A 22,952-nucleotide genomic window follows, 5' to 3' on the forward strand; every position below is an offset into this window, starting at 1 on the left:
TAAATTTCTTCTTGAGGGTGTTTGAAAAACCAAGCATGTTTGGGGAAGGGCAGTATAATAAGCCCTGTGGTTCATCTAGTTAGGCATTGTCTACACTGATTTTCAGCAGCCCTCCAGGATTTAAGACAGGGGTTTGTCCCAGCCCCACCTGGTAAATGAACCAGGGATCTTCTGCTTACAAAGCACATGCTCCCCCACTAAGTTACAGGTGGAACTTTGGTCTGATCCAACCAGGTTCTTTTTATATTTGGAACACAGAGCAGAGATGGGGGAACCTCAGCCCCAGGGGCCAAATACTATCTGCCCCTCGGAACACTCCCCAAGCCACACCCCCTTACTGACCCTCCTTTGCCCTCTCCTGGGGGTGTTTTTGCTTGGCTTTGAACTCTCTTGCTGGCTTGGATGGGCACAGGCCATGCAAACCCTCCAAAATAATGATCCACCACTGAGCTCCAGCTGAATTTGATTAATTGCTGGCTTTTAGGGATAATGAATCTAAAGAAGCGATTCCTGCTTCTCCAAGAAGAAAAGGAGCAAGTGCGGCCAAGTACAGAGATGTGTGCCGTTTCTGGCAAAGCTTTACATAAGCAGCCAGTAGTCCACCTCGATCCACTGCCAACCCAGAGGCCAAGAACACTGGGTGAATCAATAAAACTGCGGGCCCAACAGTGCTGCAATACCAAACTGTGCCAGGCGATGGCATTTTCATTAAGGTTTTTTTTTGCAAGGCAGCCAAAGTGCCTGAATGTATAAGCAGGATGGGGGAGTGAGGTGTAGGATTTCAAAGTTACATATTGACAGACTCCCCATTTGCAGCAAACCTACGCCACCCTATAGATACTGAAGCCGAGGTGGGTTTCCTGCTGAAGGTCAACAAATATTGCACTGGCATTATTTCACCCACTTGGGTTGCCAATGTTAGTGGGAGGGAAGGGGGCGAGGTCTGGGGGAGGAGATCTTGCAGCATGTTTAACTATGCGTTATGTCCTTTAACCATGGGTCCCTATACAACTCACACCATCTGCAGAGAGTTTAGGCAATGGTCAGGAATGATAGGGGACCCAAGGTTGAAGAGCATTAGTTTACAGAATAAAGGAATTTCCCCCTCAATGTGCTGAACAAAATCAGTTTCCCCCCCAACGGTTCTCGTTTTGGTTGTTAGATCAAGCCAGGCCACTGACACACAAACAGGGCCTTGATCTTGTTTTTCAGGGAGAGAAACCTTGCAAGCAGGGCCTCCACATGAACAGGTCCTGACATAGAAGCTTTCATTCCTTTGAAATGCCTGGGGCCAGAGAGACAAAGAACTGAAGCAATTATATGGGGGGGGGGGGGATGATCATAAACAGAGAGAAGAATGCCCGTTCACTTCTGCACCGTATGAAGGCCGCGGCTAGAAATTTCAAAACTAGGAATATTTCTTTGCCCATCTCATTCCTTGTATGGCTGCTTCTATATTCCTTCCCCCCTTCATCTCCTCTTTTCTCTCCGGACAACTGCAAAACAAATATTCAAACCCTGCAGAAGCTCAGAAGTAGCTGTCAGAGTAACGTGTGCTGTCCAAGTATAGCTCGGCAGAGCGTGAGACTCTTAATCTCAGCACCATGGGTTCGAGACCCACATTGAGCAAAAGATTCCTGCATTGCAGGGGGTTGGACCAGATGGCCTTCGTGGTCCCTTCCAACTCTACTATTATAGGAATCTAGGGATTTATGTACAGTACATTCACTCAGGCTATGCTGCTCATGCCAAACAATAGGTTTGCATTTTATATGGTCAGAGTACACCCAGCTTGGGGTCTCAATGTCTAGAGCTAGTGGGGTGTAGATGTTAGAAGACTGGACTAGGACAGAGAAACTTTTTAAACCTGAGGGATGCAGTTCCTTCTGGGCAACCTTCCAGGGCCACATATCAGTGCTGAGCAGGGACTGAGGCAAAAAATAATAATGGGTGGAGCAATGAATGTAAACTTTTCCTTTGTACAGTAGGCTAACGTCTACACATACTCACACACCCCTCTCTGTCCTCCGTCCAGGGAAGTAGGAGGCGTCATCAGAGTTTAAGAGCGCATTCCAACCAGGCAAAAAATACTTGAGGAGGGCATGATGGGAGGGAGCATGAGGCCTGAGGTTCTCCACTTGAGGGCTAGGGCCCTGGCCACCAGCATTCAAATACGAAACTCACTGGGTGACCTCAGCCTATTATTTATCATGTTATGACGATAAAACATATATACTACCTCAAGTTCCTTGGAGGAAAGAAGGGATAGAAATATAAATATAATGATTCCTGCAGTTTTATCCCACCTTTGCTGCAAGGAGCTGAAGGGAAGGTTCTCCCCCTGCCACTTAATCCCCACAACAACCCTGTGAGGTAGGTTAGGCTGAGAGACAGTGACTGGCCCAAGGTCACCAAGGGAGCTTGATAGCTGAGTGGGGACTTGAACCCTGGGCTCGCAGGTCCTAGTCTGACACTAACCACCGAACCACACTATCATAAGAACAATAATATATTAAAAAACAAAACATACAGCAATACCGTCGCTAGCTCCCGTGGTCAGGTATATGTTCTCTGGATCTGCAGGAACGCCTCCATCCCGTCGCTCAATGTAGGCTGCAACATCTTCACGGATACAGTTCACCCCTTGGCTGGCACTGTAGGAACCTGTAAGGGAAATGGGGTCATCATTGGAGATTTGCACTCAGACAAGCAGAAACATTTGGAATCCCAGAACAGGTTTGTCACTGAGATGTCCAGGACAAAACTCAGCCGCCCTTCAAAATCCACTCTGAATTTTGCAATGCAGCTCCCCAGCCAGGTAGTATTTACTAAAACAAACAAAAAACAAAAAAACACTCATAAAAATATTAGTGAAAACAGGCCAAAGCTATATTAGGAAAAACTACTTGGAAAAAAAAAAGGTAGCATTAGGCAAAATTGCATACAAAAATGGATACAAGGAAAGATTTGCACAAAAATGCTGACAAATTTTCCTGATGACTTTAAAAAAAAAACCAAACAGATAATGGTAGTGTGGAGAACCAAACTTAAGTGTAAAAAATGAGAAATTAAAAACCACGAGAAAACTCGAAATTGACAAGTTTACCTATCCCTACTACCGGCCCATTTCTTTCCCTTTGAAATGTTTAGAGGCAGAGGCAGTCCTAATCACACTTGTGCAAGTGGCTCTTCTGCTTACCCGTTTTCAAATGCATGGGTAGGTTTTCCTAGTAGGAAGAGCTGCAACAACGGCTCTTCCGTGTTAACTCTCTGCATCACCTTTACTACCAAGTCAGTTATGAGCACATGCCTGAGAGATGCAGATTAACTCATCCAGCAGCCTACTTATAGCTAAGAAGGCCCTGCAGTCTCCATAGCAGAATGCATTCAGTAAGCTGCGTACTTGTCTCTTCCTTCTCTATCAACCGTGAGTCCTAATACCTTCAATTAATCTTGAAGGAGGCTGCAAGTCTTTCCTTTCTTTTGTGAGCACAGCCAGCCTAGGATGAAAGACCTGCTTTTTAGAACCAAGCACAACACTTACCACACACAATACAGTGGTACCTCGGGTTAAGTATTTAATTTGTTCTGGAGGTCCGTTCTTAACCTGAAACCGTTCTTAACCTGAAGCACCACTTTAGCTAATGGGGCCTCCTGCTGCCGGAGCACGATTTCTGTTCTTATCCTGAAGCAAAGTTCTTAACCCAAGGTACTATTTCTGGGTTAGCAGAGTCTGTAACCTGAAGCATATGTAACCCGAGGTACCACTGTACTTGTGGTACTAGGATGGCTTTGTATAGGAACTAACTAACTGAGACTCTGCATTCAAGTAGTGTGCCTGTGATAATAGCAGAGCTAAGGCTGCTACCTACCAGTGTCTAGCATCACAGGGACTAGAAACTTCCCTTGTGAAGAAAACTTTTGCTTTTTTCCCCTGGGTCAAATGAGACTCCTCATTACACAGCAAAGAGAGATGGGAACTGGCTGGCTTCCCTCTCACACAGTCGCACTTCCTTATAGATCTAGTTAAACTAGTTTCAAAATTGAATCAATATTAGGCAAATCTTTATGGTCTAGGAAGTTGTGCACGAGTGGGAGTGGAAGGACAGAGAACACAAAGGCAGGCATTTGCTACGTGGCTACTTAAAATCAGCCCGGCAAGGGATTTTATCTGCCAGCTGGCCAAGGTTATTGAAGTTCAGATTTACTGTTGAGCAACAGGGAGTATTTAATGTGCAGCTTTTAAATTTTCTTGCTGTATCTCATTAAGAAATTACTGTTCAGCCATCCTCCAGATGCAGGTAGCAGTCTTAGAAGTTGGCTCTTATCTCTCATGGGGGATAAGACAAAACAAACAAACCCACACAGAACTTATGAACCTTCATCACTTGTCCAATGCCAAGGTTTCTGAGCACATCCTGGTCTTCAAGACACAACATGTCTGCTTATCAGTGTGCTTTCAAAAAATGTTACATGCCGCTCTGGTCCTTCAGGAGTAAGTAGACTAGCACACAAAATACTTACATCAGGAAAAAGCAGCAGCTGCAATGTTGTTTCTGCTTCACTGAAAACAAAAATCACTGTGGGATGGGGGCTGTGCTGATCTGGAAATGGTCCTTTTGGTTTTGGTTTTTTAAAAAAAGAAATTGCAATGTTCAGAATAGGCAGGATTGAAGCCATTAGAAGCGAGCCTGTTGTAAGCTGCTAACATTCCTTTATAATGGTTTAAAAAGATATTTTTGCAGTGAGATACACTGAAGGCCATCAAAGTGCTGGGAAATGCAAAATAAATAAATAAAAATGTCACATGCCAAACTAGGAGCAGAGCTGCTAGTCAGAATTCAAGGCTGCCTACCACACACACACACACACACACAGAGAGAGAGAGAGAGAGAGAGAGAGAGGCGAGAAAGTCACTTCCCTATGGTGTGATCTCATTTCACTGTAGTATGCATGTGAATCCCAGAACCAAATTGGTGGAGCCAAATTTGAGTCTTTCCCACCCTACCTTTGTACTCTGTTTGGACAATGATCAGATGGAAATAATTAATGCAACTGACCTTCCCCATGATTCCTGTATTTGAGAGAATATGGCCGGTATGTGAAATCACACAAGAAAGTGGCGTGTGTGTGTGTGTGTGTGTGTGTGAGAGAGAGAGAGAGAGAGAGAGAGAGAGATTTGCATGTAAGTTCCCAGAATCAATCCCCAGCATCTCCAGCTGGAGCTGGGAGTTGTCCCCTGTCTGAAAACCCAGAACTCCTCTGCCAATTGGTGTAGACAATACTGAGCTAGATGGACGCATGTGTCCAATTCAGTATAAGGGAACTTCACATGTTCCCATCTGAAAAATAAAAGACCTAGGTTGACATTCTGAAGATAACAGAATCTGAAAGGGTATGTTCACATATCCCAATCCAGGCAAAACTCAAATTTGGGCTGGTGCTGATTTCACAGTATGTAAAAGGAGTTAATGGTGAAAACAGACCTTGGGCAATTAGCCACATTTACACTGGAAATACCCAAGCGTGAATGTATCCTTTATTCAATGACAACTCTGCTTTGTGCTTGTTGCTTTTCACAGGTCGTGAATGGATTCCGGATTGGCTGGCTCCTACAGCCCAGTCTGTTAATGCACAAAAAGCCTTCAAGTGATTTCATGAAAAGGAAAACAGTCAAGAGAAAGGAAGGAGGCCAAGCACAACCTTGAAGAACAAGCAAGGCAAACATACAGGCTGCCCCAACCTGGTGCTGCCCAGATAATTTTGGACTTCAACGCCCACCGGCCCCAAGCAATGGTCATGCTGGCTGGGGCTGATGGGAATTGTAGTCCACAGCATTTAAAGGGCACCAGGTTGGGGATGGCTGAGCCTCAGAACAATATAAAAATATTCAATGGAAACAGGGAGCAGCACTGAATGTTATCTAATGCAAGTGACTGTACTTCCCTCACGTTTGATTTTGATTGGTCCTGCCAAATGTCAAGTAGGCACTTATCACAAAAAAATTAGGAACAGTTCTTTTATTTTAATTATGCCTTTAGTCATGCCATGATAACTCTCTTTTCCTGCCTGGAAAGGAAGTAATAAAGGCTGTCAGATTCTGTAGTTCTGTCATACCCTACAACAAAAGCACTACCTAGATAACAGCAGCATAAACACATTTTCTCTTAACTTTTCTTTGGGGGGGGGTGGAGAATTATGGCACTGGGTTAAATTAGGCTGCAATTTTATGTACACCTGTTTGGGAATAAGTCACGTGGAAACCAGTGGGACTTACTTCCCAATAAACCAGGCTGGGATCGAGAACTTAAATGCATGTAAGAGTGAGCCCCTGAGAGTGAGTCATCTTTGAACACAGCAGGACTCACTATTGAGATGTGCCTAAGACAGTATTGTTGGCCTCGTATTTACTTGGGCTCCCTATTCCTGAGGAGGACAGGCTTGAGCAATGGGAATTCTGTTTTGCCTGATTTTCCTGTTTGCAGGAAAGTTAATTCATCTGAACATGGCTTGAGCCTAAAAGGCTTTTTGGTCTGCAAGAAAACAAAGAATGGGAAAGAGGAGTTGGCTACATGATGCAACTATGTACAGCGTCCCACAAAGCTTTCAGAAGTAATTCCGCCACTTTCCAGAGTGGCTTAACAATTCAGCTCTCTGCCCCAGGGAACTCTCGGAATGGGTACTCTGTGAAGGGGGAATAGGGGCCTCCTAACAATTCTCAGCACCCTTAACCAACTACAGTTCCCAGCAGCCTTTTGGGGGGGAGTCACAGCTGTTTAAAGTAGTACAATACTGATGTAAATGCATAGTGCAAATGAGGCCCAGGAAAGAAAATACACAAAGTTGTCAACGCTACCCAAACTGGTGTGCAGATTGTGGAAGGTTGGGTAAGAAAAGGCAGGAGCATTGATAAAATGTACATGGAAAAAATGATCTGGATGTTCTCCTTTCTTTAAAAGCCCAAATAAATATGGCTATATACTAACACCCCATGATTAAAACCATTGCCATGGAAGATCTATAATTTAAATTAAATTAGTAATATGAGAGGAGTACCTAAGCTGTTCCCTCCGCAACCCTGCAAGATCCGTCTCGCTCTCTTCTTAGAGTCCTCTGGGAAGCTTGGGCTGTCCAACAGGTTTGGGTACGTACAAAGTGCAACTACCTACATGGTTGAGAAAAAACAAAGCACACAAAACTGGTTTTCAAACATAAAAAAACCTCACTGCTACTAAACATTCCTTGTTCTATTTTCAAACATCATTTTTCAACCTTCCTCCATTACCTCAAGTACCTGGTAAGTTTCAAATGAGGACCACTGCTTAGTTTTTAAGTCAGAAAGGTCATTAAAAAAAAACAAAAAAGTCCCTTAGGATTTGCCAGTAAAGTCTGGCAGCTCCAGAGTGATCAATGGCAGCTGATCAATAGGCACCAGGGCCTTAATGCTAACACAAGCAGCTTTTCAGGGATCTGGGTGTGTGTGTTTTTTGAGGGTGGTAGCTGCTTGCCCTTGTCTTAGGGCAGAGATCAGCAATGTGGCATCCACAAGGACACACACACACAACTGCAGAGGCTTTCCCTGGTGCCAACAGGGTTCCTCCTCCTCCAACTCAAACTTGGCTTAAAGTGCTTCTATTGTAGCTTAAGCTGTGGTTTGTGCTTGGTAGAGAGATATTTGTGTGTGGTTCCAACAGCAATTTCTTCAGTTTGCAAAAGAACCCGTCGGGTGTAGTGGTTAAGACTGCTGGGACCAGGGTCTGGGAGACCAGGGTTCAAATCCACACTTGGCCATGAAGCTCACTGGGGGACCTTGAGCCAGACAGTGTCTTTCAGCCCAGCCTACCTTACAGGGCTGTTGTGATGGTAAAATGGGAAGAGGAAAACCTTGAGCTCCTTAGAGGAAAGGTGGGATATAACTAAAATAAAATAATAATAATAATAATAATAATAATAATAATAATAATAATGTGTTCATGAGTCCAAACAGGTTGGCAAGCTCTGGATTAATGCTTGAAAACGGCACACCCTCTATTTTTATTTTTTAAGATTTTTATTGATACAGCAAGAAAAAAGAAAAAAACACAAATACCAAATTACACACAGGAATAACCATAGACACATAATTTTCTTAGCAAACAATAAAACATATATTGGTCTTAACACTAAAGACCCAAACTCCCATCTATTCCATATTTCGATTTCATATTACTTATTGAAAATGGCACACCCTCTAGCCTAGCCTTCCTCTTTGACAGCAGCTTGAACTGCAGCAAGTGTGAATTGATTACATCTGAATCCCACTTTGCTTCCATAGAAGTCAAGGCCTCCTAGTCTTCTATCCAGGTACCTCCTTAGCTTCTGCAAAAACAATGCTGCCCTCGTAAAACCGAGCAGGGAGAAGGATGGGGACAAAACTAGAATAAGTTTGCTCTAATTGTCACTGGTGAGTCTACCGGCTGTTGGGTGCCCTGCCTCCTGCCCTACCAGTTGCAATGGGCACCAGCAACTACTGGGAGAGCCCGCAATGGCTTGAGAAACATCGTACCTGACGAAGGAAGGTGATGGGCTGTTGACCCATGGCATGTGCGTCCCCAATGTTGGCCTTGATGACCTCCGTGAAAGGCTTTTTGATCCCCTAAGAGGAGAAAGCACAGGAACAGTACATCAGAGCTTTATTCAGATACAGCAGATTGGAAGGGCACACTGTATTGCTTTTTACATGCATTACCAATTGCAAAGGACGACGGCAACAAAACAACACTGGCGAAGAACAGAAGGCTCTCCAGAGAATCAAGGTGCTGGAAGTTTTGCCTACCGCTATCAGGGGTGAAAGAAGGAATTGTACCTGGTCCCCCACAAAAGGCAGAAGCCCAGAGACAAGAGTGTTTAGGTTAAGCCAGCACGGTGGGAAAACACTGGCTTTAAACCCTGCACATTTGCAGCAAAACAAAAACCCTTGCAACACCTTTTTCCGGGGGCGGCGCGAATGGCAATGGCGGTCCTCTTCTGAACGGGAGAGGAGGCTCCACAGACAACGGGTCGTCCGCTACGGCGAAGCGGAGACCCACTCCGGAAAACCACAGGCAGCAAGAGCCTGTGGTCTTGAGGCTCGGTGGGCGCCTTAAGTGACCCTCCAAACGCTAAAGGAACCCCGTAAGGGGCTCCGGAGCGTGGAGGGGGGTTGCGGCGCTGAGAGCTGTTTCACAGTCTGCGGAGCGAAGCCGCGCTGCTGCTGCCGGTGAGCGCTGATCCCTTTTCCTGTCAAAATTCGGATTCGGACGAAAAGCAACTTACTTGTGAGTAAAGACTGAATCACTTGAAATTAGAGACTTTAAATCAAAAATCTGAATTTGCTTGAACTTGGCTGAAAGCGGAGAGACGTGGAAACAGGAAGTCCGTCTTCCGCTGCCATTGAACTTGAAAAAAGCAACTAGTTGGAGGAGTGGAGGCTGAAAGAAAGAGATTTTAAATTTTACAGATCTAAGCACCCACTGAACCTGCATCCTAAAGTAAAGATCCTAAGTTAAAGATTTGGAATTATTATTTGCACTTGACTTTCCTCCTTTTATTGGATTACAATCAAAAGGTGAAACCCAGGGTCCGGAGCTGCCTGAGCTTTGAGAGACTGAGCTGTCAGTACTGCAGATTTGGATATTGTATATTGGAACTTGCAACAATCTGAGGGTATTGAGACCTTTTAATTTGAAACATTCTTTTTGGAGACAAATAAGCACTGTCTGTAACAAAGTGATTATTTATTAACTCTGCTAAATATTTGTATCTGAAGGTTCCTGGATACTAAACTAGACTCTGAAAGACATTTTAAGCTCCCTCTAGAGGATTGGATTAAAACAGTGACTTTACATTTACATTTACTTTCGATTCCCTTGCCGTTTGCTTGCTCTGGGCCTTTCTATTCCCATGGGAATAACTCAGTGTGACCTTGACTGATAGATAACGTTGGAATGAGTGGCACAAGAAGAAGAGGAAGAGTTAGACAAACAACTTTAACAACTCTAACCTCAGCCTCGCAGACACGCAGATCATCTGTACCTACTTTGCCCTCAGAAGTAGAAGTAGAAGAAGTTGCCTCGTTACAGGCAAAAGAGGGAGAGGGTGAAGTAGAGCAGTTACAATTGGAAGATATGGCCTCAGGAGCATCTGTTTCTGTTTTAGACAAAATCTTTGAAAAATTGGAAGCTTTGGACAAGAAAGTAGATGTGCAATCAGCAAAGATTGACAAAAATACAGAATGCTTAAATAAATTAACTATACAAGTGGTACAGAATACACAAGCAATTGGACAGTTAACGGAGGCCACAGCAGAAAATCGGAAATTGGCTGAGGATAACAGACAAAAATTGGAAAATTTAGAACAAGAGGTAAGACCACTCACTAAACAAGTTGGGGAACATCAGATCTATCTTTCTATGATAGAACTCCGAAATCGTGAGAATAATTTGAGAATTAGATCACTACAAGAGGCAGAAGAAGGAAATCTAGCTGAGTTTTTGACCAAAGAATTCTCCAAGTTCTGGAATTTGGAAGAAAAGGACTTTAAAATTGTGTCAGCTTTCAGACTTGGAAGATTTACAAAGAAGGAGAGGCCCAGAGACTGTTTGATAACATTGAGATCAAAGGAGGAAAGGGACAAGATTTTGGGCCTACATTACGGAAAGTCACTGGAGGTTTTGGACAGAAGAATTGAAATTTACAAAGATATTCCAAGACAACTGTTGGATCTTAGAGCCGCCTACTCTGAACTTGCCAAACTACTAAGGAGCAACGCAATTCCATTTAGGTGGGAATTTCCCCAAGGAATATCTTTTACCTTTAGAGGGAGAAAGGTCAAAATTAGAACATTGGAAGAGAGAGATAAATTTTTGTCTACACACGGAGAGGACCTTCAAAAAGGAATTGAACTACCTTCTGGGCCTGGGGCAACGCCAGCACCAACACCAGCACCTGGGGAACCTGAAGATCCAGAGAAGATACCACCCCTGGAGAAATAACCAGATCAATTCAGGATGTCTCTGCAATTGTTGAGTTGGAATATTAATGGTTGTAACATTCCGGAAAAAAGGAAGAAAATATTTCATATACTAAAAAAAGAACAATTGGACATTATTTGTTTACAAGAAACACATGTGACGAGGCTCCATAGAAAAGTGTTAATAAATAAAAGATTGGGCCAGGAATTTGTATCGTCGGATAAAGTTAAGAAGAGAGGCGTGGTGATATATGCAAAAGAGAGCCTGTCACCCAAATTCTTATTTAAAGATGAACATGGAAGAAGTTTGGCTATTGAGATACAATATCAAGGAGAGAAACTGTTGATATTAGGAATCTATGCACCTAATGAAGGGAAATCGGAATTTTACAAGAAGTTGCAGGAGACAATGCTGGATTATCTGGACTACAACAACATCATAATGATGGGAGATATGAATGGGGTCGTATCAACTAACATGGACAAGTCACAAAGTCAAAATGTTACAAAAGATGGCAGACTACCTAAAACCTTTTTTGAAATGACAGACAATATGGATTTGATTGATGTTTGGAGGACAAAGAACCCACTAGGAAGAGAGGGAACATTCTTTTCTGAAGCCCAACTGACCTGGACAAGAATCGACCAAATATGGATTTCTAGAGGCCTGGCACCTAAGGTCAGAAAAGTGGAAATCTGCCCAAAGACCTGTTCCGACCATAATGCAGTAAAGATGGATATGACACTACTACCAACTGGATCCTTTAGATGGAAGATGAATGACAATTTGTTCAGAGATCAGGAAATTACTAAGAAGGCCCAAAAAGTTTTGAAGGATTATTTTGAGATAAATATGAATCCCACTTCCATTTTCAAGTCCTGGGAAAAACACGTGGTTGGAGTGTTACATTTGAACTGGAAAGATGTGGATTCAAATCTCTGCTCATTCCAGAAGCAAGCTGGGTGGTCATGGGCAAATCAGTGTATTCAGATATCACATTTCCAGTTCTCTAGTCTAGATCATGGCTTGGAGGATCAGTAAAATGTCCTATGTTGACACATTCTCTTCACCCTTTGCAGGTCTGGTTTAATGAATAATATCCTGGCTTGACCAAACCATAAGAGTCCTGCAGGATCAGACCAAAGGTTCATCTTACTCAGCCTTGTGTTTCCAACCATGACCAACTGACTGTTTCAGAAAAGCCCAGAATCAAGAACATAATGGCAATAACTCTCTCCGGTTTTTCTCTCCTAGTAGTTGGTATGAAGAGGCATGGAGGAAAGAGCATCTCACCTGGTGGAGCAGAACTATAGCAGTAGCCTGCTGGCACTGGCATCACGGCAGAAAGGGGATAGGTGAAACTAGAATGAAGATGGGGCTGCATGGACATTCTGGCTAGAGTGCAGGATTGGCTCTGCCAGTGTGCCCATGCAGCCCCAACAATGCTGCCACCTCACCCCTCCAAGAAAGAAGCAGGGATGCTGGTGCGTGGAGGCTATTGCTGCAGCTCTGCCTCACTGGATGACTAACATCACTATTTGCAGTTACGTTGGAAACAGCAAACTATGGTTTGATCAAACCCGCCTTTCCAGGATTGCAAATCAGGATCAAACTGTGGCGTTCAATCATGAATAAATAAGGAAGCTTGCTCAAATGACAGTTTTCCAATGAAAACAACAAGTGATCAAACCAGGAAGGAACACATGAACTACAGGGCTTGCTTCCCATCCTCCAAACCATAGTTTGTAGAATTGGAAACATGGAACCTAAGAACAGCCACTGTCTCCAACCCTAGCCTGTCTCACAGATGCTGCCTGTTCAAATCAGCAGAGGTTCACCATGGTATCTTGAAAAGATCTTTCCCAAAACTGCCATGGGAAATTGAGCCGCCCAATCTCTGGGCTAAACATGAAATCTTGCTAATCACCTAAATTGACTTTTTGGGAAACTGTCCTGACCCTATGCTTTGACAGAGGGTTATTTTTAATTATCTCCTTTTAGACTGAGCCTAAAACACAGGAACATAGGAAGCTGTCATATACTGAAGGAGACCATTGGTCCACCTAGCACAATTTTGTCAAAGCTGAGTGGTGGTGGCTCTCCAGGCTTTAAGATAGGGGTCTCTCAGACCTACCGAGAGATGCAAGGGGTTGAATCTGGATCCTTCTGACTGCAAAACAGATGCAGACGAGAGCCATGGCCCTTTCCTGCTGCAGTAACTCTATACTGACTGACTAAGTATAAGGTAACTCTATACTGGCAATATAAGGAAAAGAATGTACTTTGGGCGTATTTTGAACAAGCAATGACGGAGACCAAAACTAGAAAAATAAGAGAGACAGCAAATGGAAGATTTGGATGTCTTGCAAAAATTATAAAGAGAAAAGGGGGGGGGGATAATCTTTTACAAGCATATTGCTGAGCACTGATTAACTAGACCTATCTGTTGCATGTTTATGCTGCCATTTCTTTTGTTTCTACAATCTCTTAGTTTCACACTGTGCTTGGTACAAGGACTTCTGATATTAAAAGTATTGACATACATTTGAAAGGTACGCCATGGCCCTTAATCCTTACAAGTTACAGCTCCAGTGTTGCTGCTTTTTCCTTTTCTTTTTTGCTGAGAACAAACCTTTTGCTGAGAACAAACATTTGATGAGCGCTGGCTTGCCATCAAGCTCTCTTTATATTAAAATGAAGAACCCTGCTGAAAACATTTTGCTAAGCATATATATTTACAATATTCAGTCAGCATGTGCAAAGATGTACAAAGGCCAAGCTTGTTCTCGGTCTCCCATCAAGAGTGACAAAGCTTGGAATTAAGGGAATGTTTTTGTTTTCCCAAAGAAAAACATCAGGCAACCCCTGGATATAGTTACTAAAGCAATGGCTGTCATGGATACAAGGTTAGAGGGGTTTGAAACATGGGGTTCAGGAAAGGGAGGATATGTTGTATTAGATGAAGTAAGTCAGGTCCTCATCCTGGTCCCATTAAAAGCACTGACAAAAGTAGAAAGGCTGTCCAGAAACTGACTGTAAATTGAAAAAACAAAACAGAACCACCACCCCAGGCAGGGATCTAATTTCATTTACACAGGGCATCTCAGAGAAAAGGTCTTCCTTGACATGAAAAACACCAGGGGGCTATTTGCTGAAACACAGCAGGGCTGCAAACCTTCCTACTGGCAGGGCCCCTGGCAAAAATCCAGGGTACGAAAGGCAGAAATCCAGTTGAAACTTCCCTCCCTGCCATACCAGAAGAGACTTAGCTTGTGCAATTCCTAGTTTTCATGTAGAATGCTTATATTTCTACTAATACTTCAAAACTGGCAACCTTGGAATAGAGTCAGTTGGCCATTGATCTGCAGGCTCTCTTTCCCATCGCCTCTAAGAAATGACAACCAGCCCCTCCACTTATTTGGAATTATAGAGAAAAAGGCATCTAGGTCAGAAGGCAGGATAGAGAGGAATTGCCCCCCCCCCCCAAGCTCTCATAGGAACACAGGACAATATCTTCATCTAGCTCAGTACAGTGGTACCTCGGGTTACATACGCTTCAGGTTACAGACTCCGCTAACCCAGAAATAGTGCTTCAGGTTAAGAACTTTGCTTCAGGATGAGAACAGAAATCGTGCTCTGGCGGCACAGCGGCAGTAGGAGGCCCCATTAGCTAAAGTGGTGCTTCAGGTTAAGAACAGTTTCAGGTTAAGAACGGACCTCCGGAACGAATTAAGTACTTAACCCGAGGTACCACTGTACTGTTTACTCTGACTGGCAGCAGCTCACCAGGATTTTTATCAGAGGCCTCTCCCAGCTCTCACCTGGACATACTGACTATTGAATATGGGACATTTTACACACAAGTAAGAACATAACAGAAGCCTGATGGATCAAGGCAACAGCCCATTTTGTCCAGCATCCTGTTCTCTTAGTGGCCAACTAGATGCCTATGGGAAGCCCAAAGGCAGAATCTGAGTGCAAGAGCACTCTCCCCACTTGAGATTTCTAGCAACTGCCATTCAGAGCATAGCTGTCAACGTTTCCCTTTTTTTAAGGGAAATTCCCTTATTCCGAATAGGATTCCTCGCAAGAAAAGGGAAAAGTTGACAGCTATGATTCAGAGGCACACTGCTTCTGACAGTGCAGGTAAAGATAGCAATCTGAGTCTCTGAATACTGAACACCTTTGATATATATATTAGGAAGCATAAAACTTGTGTCCAAACAACTATGCAAAGCATTGCTGCAACTGACTGCAAACTTGGGAATAAAGAACCAGCGAACTCAGCTGCATTCAACTTCCATGAAAATGTGCAAAGGATGGGGCTGTGAACCAACCTTCTTTTCCCGTAAGAGAAAACCAATTTAAGCACGAGTCAATTCAGCTTCATAACAGACCGATAATAATAATAATAATAATAAATTTTATTTATATCCCGCCCTCCCCAGCCGAAGCCGGGCTCAGGGCGGCTAACAACAATAAAACAGTACAAAAGTACAGCATAAACAACAGTCTAAAATCATTCGTTATAAAATTAATTAATTCAAGCCACTGGCAACTATTGGGCCAGAGCTCCGCGAAGATTGCCGAGGGAGGGAGTCAGGCTGTGCCCTGGCCAAAGGCCTGGTGGAACAGCTCTGTCTTGCAGGCCCTGCGGAAAGATGTCAAGTCCCGCAGGGCCCTGGTCTCTTGTGACAGAGTGTTCCACCAGATCGGAGCCACAGCCGAAAAAGCCCTGGCTCTAGTTGAGGCCAGCCTAACTTCTCTGTGGCCTGGGACCTTCAAGATGTTTTTATTCGAAGACCGTAAGTTTCTCTGTGGGGCATACCAGGAGAGGCGGTCCCGTAGGTACGAGGGTCCTAGGCCGTATAGGGCTTTAAAGGTTAAAACCAGCACCTTAAACCTGATCCTGTACTCCACCGGGAGCCAGTGCAGCTGGTATAGCACCGGATGAATGTGGTCTCGCAGCGAAGACCCCGTAAGGAGTCTCGCTGCAGCATTCTGCACCCGCTGGAGTTTCTGGGTCAGTCTCAAGGGCAGCCCCACGTAGAGCGAGTTACAATAATCCAGTCTGGAGGTGACCGTCGCATGGATCACAGTGGCTAGGTCAGGGCGAGAGAGGTAAGGAGCCAACTGCTTAGCTTGGCGGAGATGGAAAAATGCCGCCTTTGTTATAGCTGCAATCTGCGCCTCCATGGAAAGGGAGGTGTCGAAGATTACACCCAAACTCTTAACGGACGGTGCTGGCACTAATTGCGTCCCCGCAAGAGATGGGAGTTGTCCCCCCAATCCCATATCGCCCCGTCCCAGCCACAGGACCTCTGTCTTCGAAGGATTTAGCTTCAACCGGCTCCCACGTAACCATCCAGCCACAGCTTCCAAACATCTGGTCAATGTGTCTGGGGCCGAGTCAGGATGGCCATCCATCAACAGATAGAGTTGGGTGTCATCGGCATACTGATGGCAACCCAGCCCAAAACTCCGAACAAGCTGGGCGAGGGGGCGCATGAAGATGTTGAAAAGCATCGGGGAGAGTATCGCACCCTGAGGTACTCCACACACCAAGGAGTGGCGCGATGACAATTCCCCTCCAAGCGCCACCCTCTGTCCCCGACCAGAGAGAAACGAGCGCAGCCATTGAAGGACTGTGCCCTGGATCCCCACGTCGGCAAGGCGGTGGTCCAGAAGTTCATGATCGACCATGTCGAAAGCTGCTGACAGATCTAGAAGAATCAGCAGCCCCGACCCGCCTCGATCCAGCTGTCTACGAAGATCATCTGTTAGGGCAACCAGAGCCGTCTCGGTCCCATGACCAGCGCGGAAGCCGGACTGGAATGGATCCAGAGCCGATGTTTCATCCAGAAGCCCACCAAGCTGTTCAGCAACCGCTCTCTCAATCACCTTACCCAGGAACGGAAGATTCGAAACCGGGCGGTAATTGGATAGATCTAAAGCATCTTTTAAAGCTGTCCTCGGCTGTCCTTGTGGCACTTAAGCAGTGGCAGGCTGGCAGTGCGATCCTGCGTGCATCTACTCAGAAGGAAGTCCCGCTAAGTTCAGTCTAACGGGGCCAGCCTGTACACACCTGTCTGGGGGTAAGCCCCATTGAGCTCAGTGGGGCTAACCTCTAATGGTGCAATCCTACACGCGCCTATGCAATCTCCTGTTATCAAACAGGTTCACCGCAGATGCAACTGTCCTGCTTGTCAAACCAGCTTTACTCTGGGCTGGTGTCATCTCGGTGTAATTGAAGCCGACAAGAGCTGTAGCTGAAGGGGGAGGCTAAACAGTCTTGATAGTGACCTCAAATGGCACCGGACTGTTTGATGAGCCTTACGGCTCCCTAGAAAGGGGTGATGTAACTAGAAGGAACTGAAGTATATTGCTATGCCTTAGCAATGTAAGTGTGAATGGGCTTTTCTGATGAATAGCCTCATTTTAACGTTATTATTTGTATGTATTTATCTAAGAAAATGTATATGCTGTTTAATTGTAAGTAAAACCTCTAACAAACAGAGGATGTCACTGTACATTACTCCTCATATTAAGGGAACCTTGAAAGGAGAGTGGTCAATTTGGAATAATTTGTAAGAAAATAAAATTAGGGCAGGGGAAGGAAAGCCTCAGGTCTTTTAGGCTGCAATTCTCTTGTAACGTTGCGTTACCTTGTAAAACCAATGGCTCAAGTCTTGAATTTAGCATGGGGAAACATGCTGCAGGCTTATGATGTACAACACATTACTATCAGCACTTAGTATATAGCATACCCTCCACCATTTCTCCAATGAAAATAGGGAGTAGTAGTAATAATAATAATAATAATAATAATAATAATGCCCCATCCATCTGACTGGGTTGCCCCCACTGAACTGGGCAGCTTCCAACATATATAAAAACATAATAAAACATTAAAAATTTAAAAACTTCCCTATGCAGGGCTGCCTTTAGATGTCTTCTAAAGGTTGTATAATTACTTATCTCCTTTGCATAACTCCATACCCTTCCAACATTTCTGCAATGACAATAGGGCTGTTCTCAGGAAAAGCAGGAAATTTCTGGATCAAATCAGAAATTGGGATGACTTCTGTAAATCCGGGGCTATCTCTGGAAAATAGGGACACTTGGAGGGTCTGAGATGCAGTATCTAATACCCATCATTACAAGCACATTGGAGGGTTTTGTACCTTTCTGTGGAAAGCTGAGGAGGAGGGAACATTTGGTGTTCTCTATCCCACTAGGAGCTGCCACAATTCATACGTCTGCTTGCTACATGTCTTTCCTGTTCCAATTCTTCCAATTCTCCTCTAACTCAACTGGCAAACAATTCATTTTATTTATTTGACCAAGTTGTTACACCTCTTGATTGCAAAAACGCCTCTAAGCAGTTTTCATAAATATAAAAGGGTAACAACAAGCCCACAAAGTGCTTACAATCTAAACTGATATAGGAAGGACACACTGCAGTGCCTTCATTGCCTTTATATACTGTCCAGCCTCTACCTTCAAGGAGCTCAATGTGGTATACATGGTTTTTCCCTACTCCCCTGTGAGGTAGGTTAGATGAGATATACTGCAGTGACTTGCTCAAGACCAGCCAAGTGGGGATTTGAACTTGGACCTTTCTGGGCCTAGTCAGTCATCCAAACCACTGCATCAAACTGCATCCCTTGTACGGAAAACCTGGTCACTACAGTGGTACCTCTGGTTACGAACTTAATGCGTTCCAGAGGTCCGTTCTTAACCTGAAACTGTTCTTAACTTGAGGTAACACTTTAGCTAATGGGGCCTCCCGCTGCCGCCGCTTGATTTCTGTTCTCATCCTGAAGCAAAATTCTTAACCCGAGGTACTATTTCTGGGTTAGCGGAGTCTGTAACCTTAAGCGTTTGTAACCCAAAGCAGTTGTAACCCGAGGTACCACTGTACACTGTAAGGAACAGGAGGAATGAGCAGGGCTTTTTAAGGGTAGGCTGTGTGCAAATAAACATGGCATAGGCCAGAACCAGGTATCACTTTGTTTTTCTGGTATGGATCCAGGTACAGGATCCCGGATTCTTGTTGAGTCGTGTCCTTGGCACAATTCCATGTATGTATTCAAAAGATTTATTCCCTCTCTCTTTTATTTAAAGAAACATGTTTCGTTGGGAGAGGCTCGAAATAACTTAAGCGATGCCAATAAAGCTCCGTCCTCGTTGATGTTGTACGCAAATTGGACAAGAGTTGTGACAAAACACACATACTCATTTTCCCTCTGTGCTGGCATAGATCCAAAGCATTTTTCAGGTGTGCTCAAGAAAGGGCTCTGCACCTCAGCAAGTCAAACATGGTACATGGGTCACAAATGGCAGCTCACAAGGAGTGGGGCCAATAAGTCTTTGGGGGCTTCAGTCAATTTGGTAGAGCCCAAAAGGGGGTCCAACATTATGCCAGCCTGCCTCCAGGCTTGGAGCATATCCAGAGGAACTTTTGATTGTGTTCTTTGAAAATCTGATTCCATGCTATATCATGATCCATACAGTGGTGAGGCTAACTTCCGAGTGGACATGTGTAGGAATGCATTGAGCTGTCCGACCTTTTTGGCTCTACAGGCCAGATCCTTGTCATAGAAGTACAACCATTGGCCAAATTTGACAAGTGGGAGGGGCTACCCACCTGTCAATCACACATCTTTAGGAAGTGGGGAAACTTTTGTGTTTCTGTTTGAAAACAACGAACTAAAAGCCCCCTTGGGTGTATGAAATTAGTTATAATTCTCTGGCCATTCACAATTTGGCACAGTGACATCTAGGAATCACTACACTGGATAACACTTAGATTTTGTGTGTGTGTCTGAGGGAAGGGTGATAGTGGTAAAGAATGGAACTGAGTTAAGTGTCACCAAGTTGCTGATGATGTTTTAGACTAAATATAGACCCAGCATGAGCCTTTAAAAAATGGGGTTTTTACTGCTATGAATGACTTCCTTCTATGTTTGCAGACAGCCATGTGCTACGCATATTGGATGAAGAGGATTTCCCTACCTGCAACTGAAATTAAGGAAAAGCAGTGCAACATTTACAAATTATGCTGCATAAAAATTTACTCTCGGGTCATAAAGGGTCAAATAACCAGAGCAGTGACTAAGTACCGTATTGACTCGAGTCTAATGTGTCATTGAATCTAACACGCACCTCCATTGTCAGAACGCAACGCAATTTGACCAAAAAATGTGAGCATTAGATTCGAGGAAATACGCTATCTGCTACAAAGACCTCATTTCATACTTATGGTTATATTCAAGTAAGGCCTACTCAGAGTAGACCTATTGATGCGAATGAACCAAAGTTAGCCATGTCCATTAACTTCAATGGGACTATTCTGAGTAGGGCTAACACTGAATACCACCCTAGGAATTGTTGCAGATGCATTTACTCACCCCTTCACACCAACACTACCTGCAGGTGGCACATTTTATTTGTCTTACATGTGCACAGAGAGCCTAAATGCGAATTGCTGGTAATAGCACCTTGGTAGGTTGATCTTAAGGGACACGGGTGGCGCTGTGGGTTAAACCACAGAGCCTAGGACTTGCCGATCAGAAGGTCAGCGGTTCGAATCCCCACGACGGGGTGAGCTCCCGTTGCTCGGTCCCTGCTCCTGCCAACCTAGCAGTTCGAAAGCACCTCAAAGTGCAAGTAGATAAATAGGTACTGCTCCAGCGGGAAGGTAAACAGCGTTTCCATGTGCTGCTCTGGTTCACCAGAAGCGGCTTAGTCATGCTGGCCACATGACACGGAAGCTGTATGCCGGCTCCCTCGGCCAATAAACATAGATGAACGCCGCAATCCCAGAGTCGGCCACGACTGGACCTAATGGTCAGGGGTCCCTTTACCTTTAGGTTGATCTTAAGAGGAGTGCAGTAAAGCATTTTTACACCACCTTTCTTCAAACAGCCATGTTTTATGTTTCTAATTAGAAATAAACTGAACCAAAACAAAAGTTCCCCCAAGGTTACTCTTCCCCCATCTTGGCAGTGTATACGGCTGGTGAATTCTTGGGTCATGTGCAAACACGCATCAAGACTCATGGCCCTAAAGCCTGAGTAAAATGCAAAACAACTAAAGTAAACTGAATCTGAAAAAAGCATTAGCTCAGAGTTGAACTTGTGCCTGAAGAATGCAGCTGCAGGCTCATGCACATTATTACTTTCCTCTATACAAATAATAATAATAAATCTCTGTACAAATAAGTCTAGCATGTTTGGAAAGGTTCTAAGCCTAGCCTCCTTCAGGACATGGTAGCTTACTGTGTGGAGGCTCACATGAAGTTTAGTCACCCAACTGAGAACTACACTATGCAAGGGGAACATGTGGCTTTCCAAATATTTGAACCACATTATCCCTAACCATTGACCATGCTGGCTGGGGTTGATGCGAGTTAGAGTCCAGCAACATCTGGAAGGCACCAAGTTTCTTAATCCCTGAAGTAGGGCTTAACAATGCACTAAAATGAAATTATCTTAATTAGCAGTGTTCTCTAGATCAGTGGGAAAAACAGTTTGTAAAATAGCAAACATTGTTTTAATATCCACTGGAGGGGAAAAAACCAAGGTATTAAGCCAAAAGGTACCTGGGCCCAACCCAAGGTCAATTCTGACAGTTACTATAGGCATATGTTCCATTGTTGCAAGTTTCCCAATGCTTTGGGGATTAAGGGCATACAACTTCTGAGATAGGATCCAAGCATAGCCAAGCAAAGGGCCAAACAACCTAGGTATGAATCACTAAGTCAGGCAAACCTCTCTGTTCTCCTCAATCTCTCCATTTGCAATAAGTAGGATGTTACCGACTTAAACAACTAAAGAGGTAAGGCAACAAAATGAGCTTTGTGAAACAGCTGAATACTTTGAGGTGTTATACAAATAAAAATATTTTAACATCATTCAGAAAGGACTATTGATTTGAAACAATCTGAGAAAACATAAAACATATGAGCCGGAGAAAGGGATTCAGAAGTGAGAGATGCAATGGAAGAGTTTAATTTATAGTGGTTTCTTTCTGTAACAGGAACTGACTCCAGGTTAACTCTAAAGAATCTGCAAACGAAGCACTGAATGGCAAAACCAAACAAAGATTCTCATGGCGCCTTTAAAATTTATTACATGTATCGTGGTGTCAGGGTTTGCTGGAACAGACTTAGCATGGCTAACCTTCTGAAAAACTGACCAGTTATCTATTACCCCTTTACATAAGACAAAGGAGTCATTGATTACATCAGAGGGCGGCAGAGGCAGAAGCAAAGTAAATATTAATTTATAAAGTATCTGATCACAAAATGACGCAATTGGATGACACAGATTGTGGGAGGGGGATATTTGCTTTTTTGGTTGGCTTTTTAAAAAAGAGTTCTGAGTGATTGCCTAGCAAAAATGTTAGGCTGTAAAAAATAAAAATGGATATGATATGCAGCTTGAAGCTCATCATTCTAGTTTCTTAATTCTTTAAAACAAAGCACTTTTTACTGTTCTTTCCTGATGTCAGTTTTACGTGCCTGTAGATCGCCCATCCCAAAAAATGTCTAATTGAAAGTAGACCCAACTTTTTAGTGTGGTAAGAAAACAAAGTGAAGATTCTCAAAAACTATCTTGGAAAATATTACTGAAAAATAAATCTATGCTAACATGATTACCTCAAAGATTTTTTTTTCCAGCAAAACTTTATTTCCATGGTCACAAACCTATTTACGTGGAAACAAGTTCTGCTGAAATCCATTGAACTTACTTCAGTGAAAACTGTAGGCTCTACAATTAAGGTTGCAATCCTTAAAACACTCAGTAAACCCCACTAGGATTACTTCTGAGTAAGCACACATAGGATCACTCTATGCAAAAGCTTTTACAGTATTCTACTGAAACCAGTATTCGAACATGGCTGTTATTTTAAAATGGTGTAAGTGTAATTTTATTCAAAGCAAGGGCGGCCATG

The 22,952-nt window shown here is 43.8% G+C and overlaps 1 protein-coding gene across 1 annotated transcript in view; it reads right to left on the reverse strand.

The window, feature by feature from the left end:
• GPT2 (glutamic--pyruvic transaminase 2) overlaps nucleotides 1-22,952 on the reverse strand; it is a 30,064-nt gene that overhangs the window by 5,279 nt on the left and 1,833 nt on the right. The window contains exons 2-4 of the mRNA XM_081015533.1: nucleotides 8,546-8,635; nucleotides 7,057-7,165; nucleotides 2,531-2,664 (exon numbers count right to left, since the gene is read on the reverse strand). Coding sequence (XP_080871659.1) covers nucleotides 2,531-2,664; nucleotides 7,057-7,165; nucleotides 8,546-8,635 — 333 coding nt within the window. The remainder of the gene's footprint in view (nucleotides 1-2,530; nucleotides 2,665-7,056; nucleotides 7,166-8,545; nucleotides 8,636-22,952) is intronic.

This window comes from Podarcis pityusensis, assembly GCF_964106645.2.
Source record: "Podarcis pityusensis genome assembly, chromosome: 8".
In the NCBI taxonomy this organism is placed as follows: domain Eukaryota; kingdom Metazoa; phylum Chordata; class Lepidosauria; order Squamata; family Lacertidae; genus Podarcis; species Podarcis pityusensis.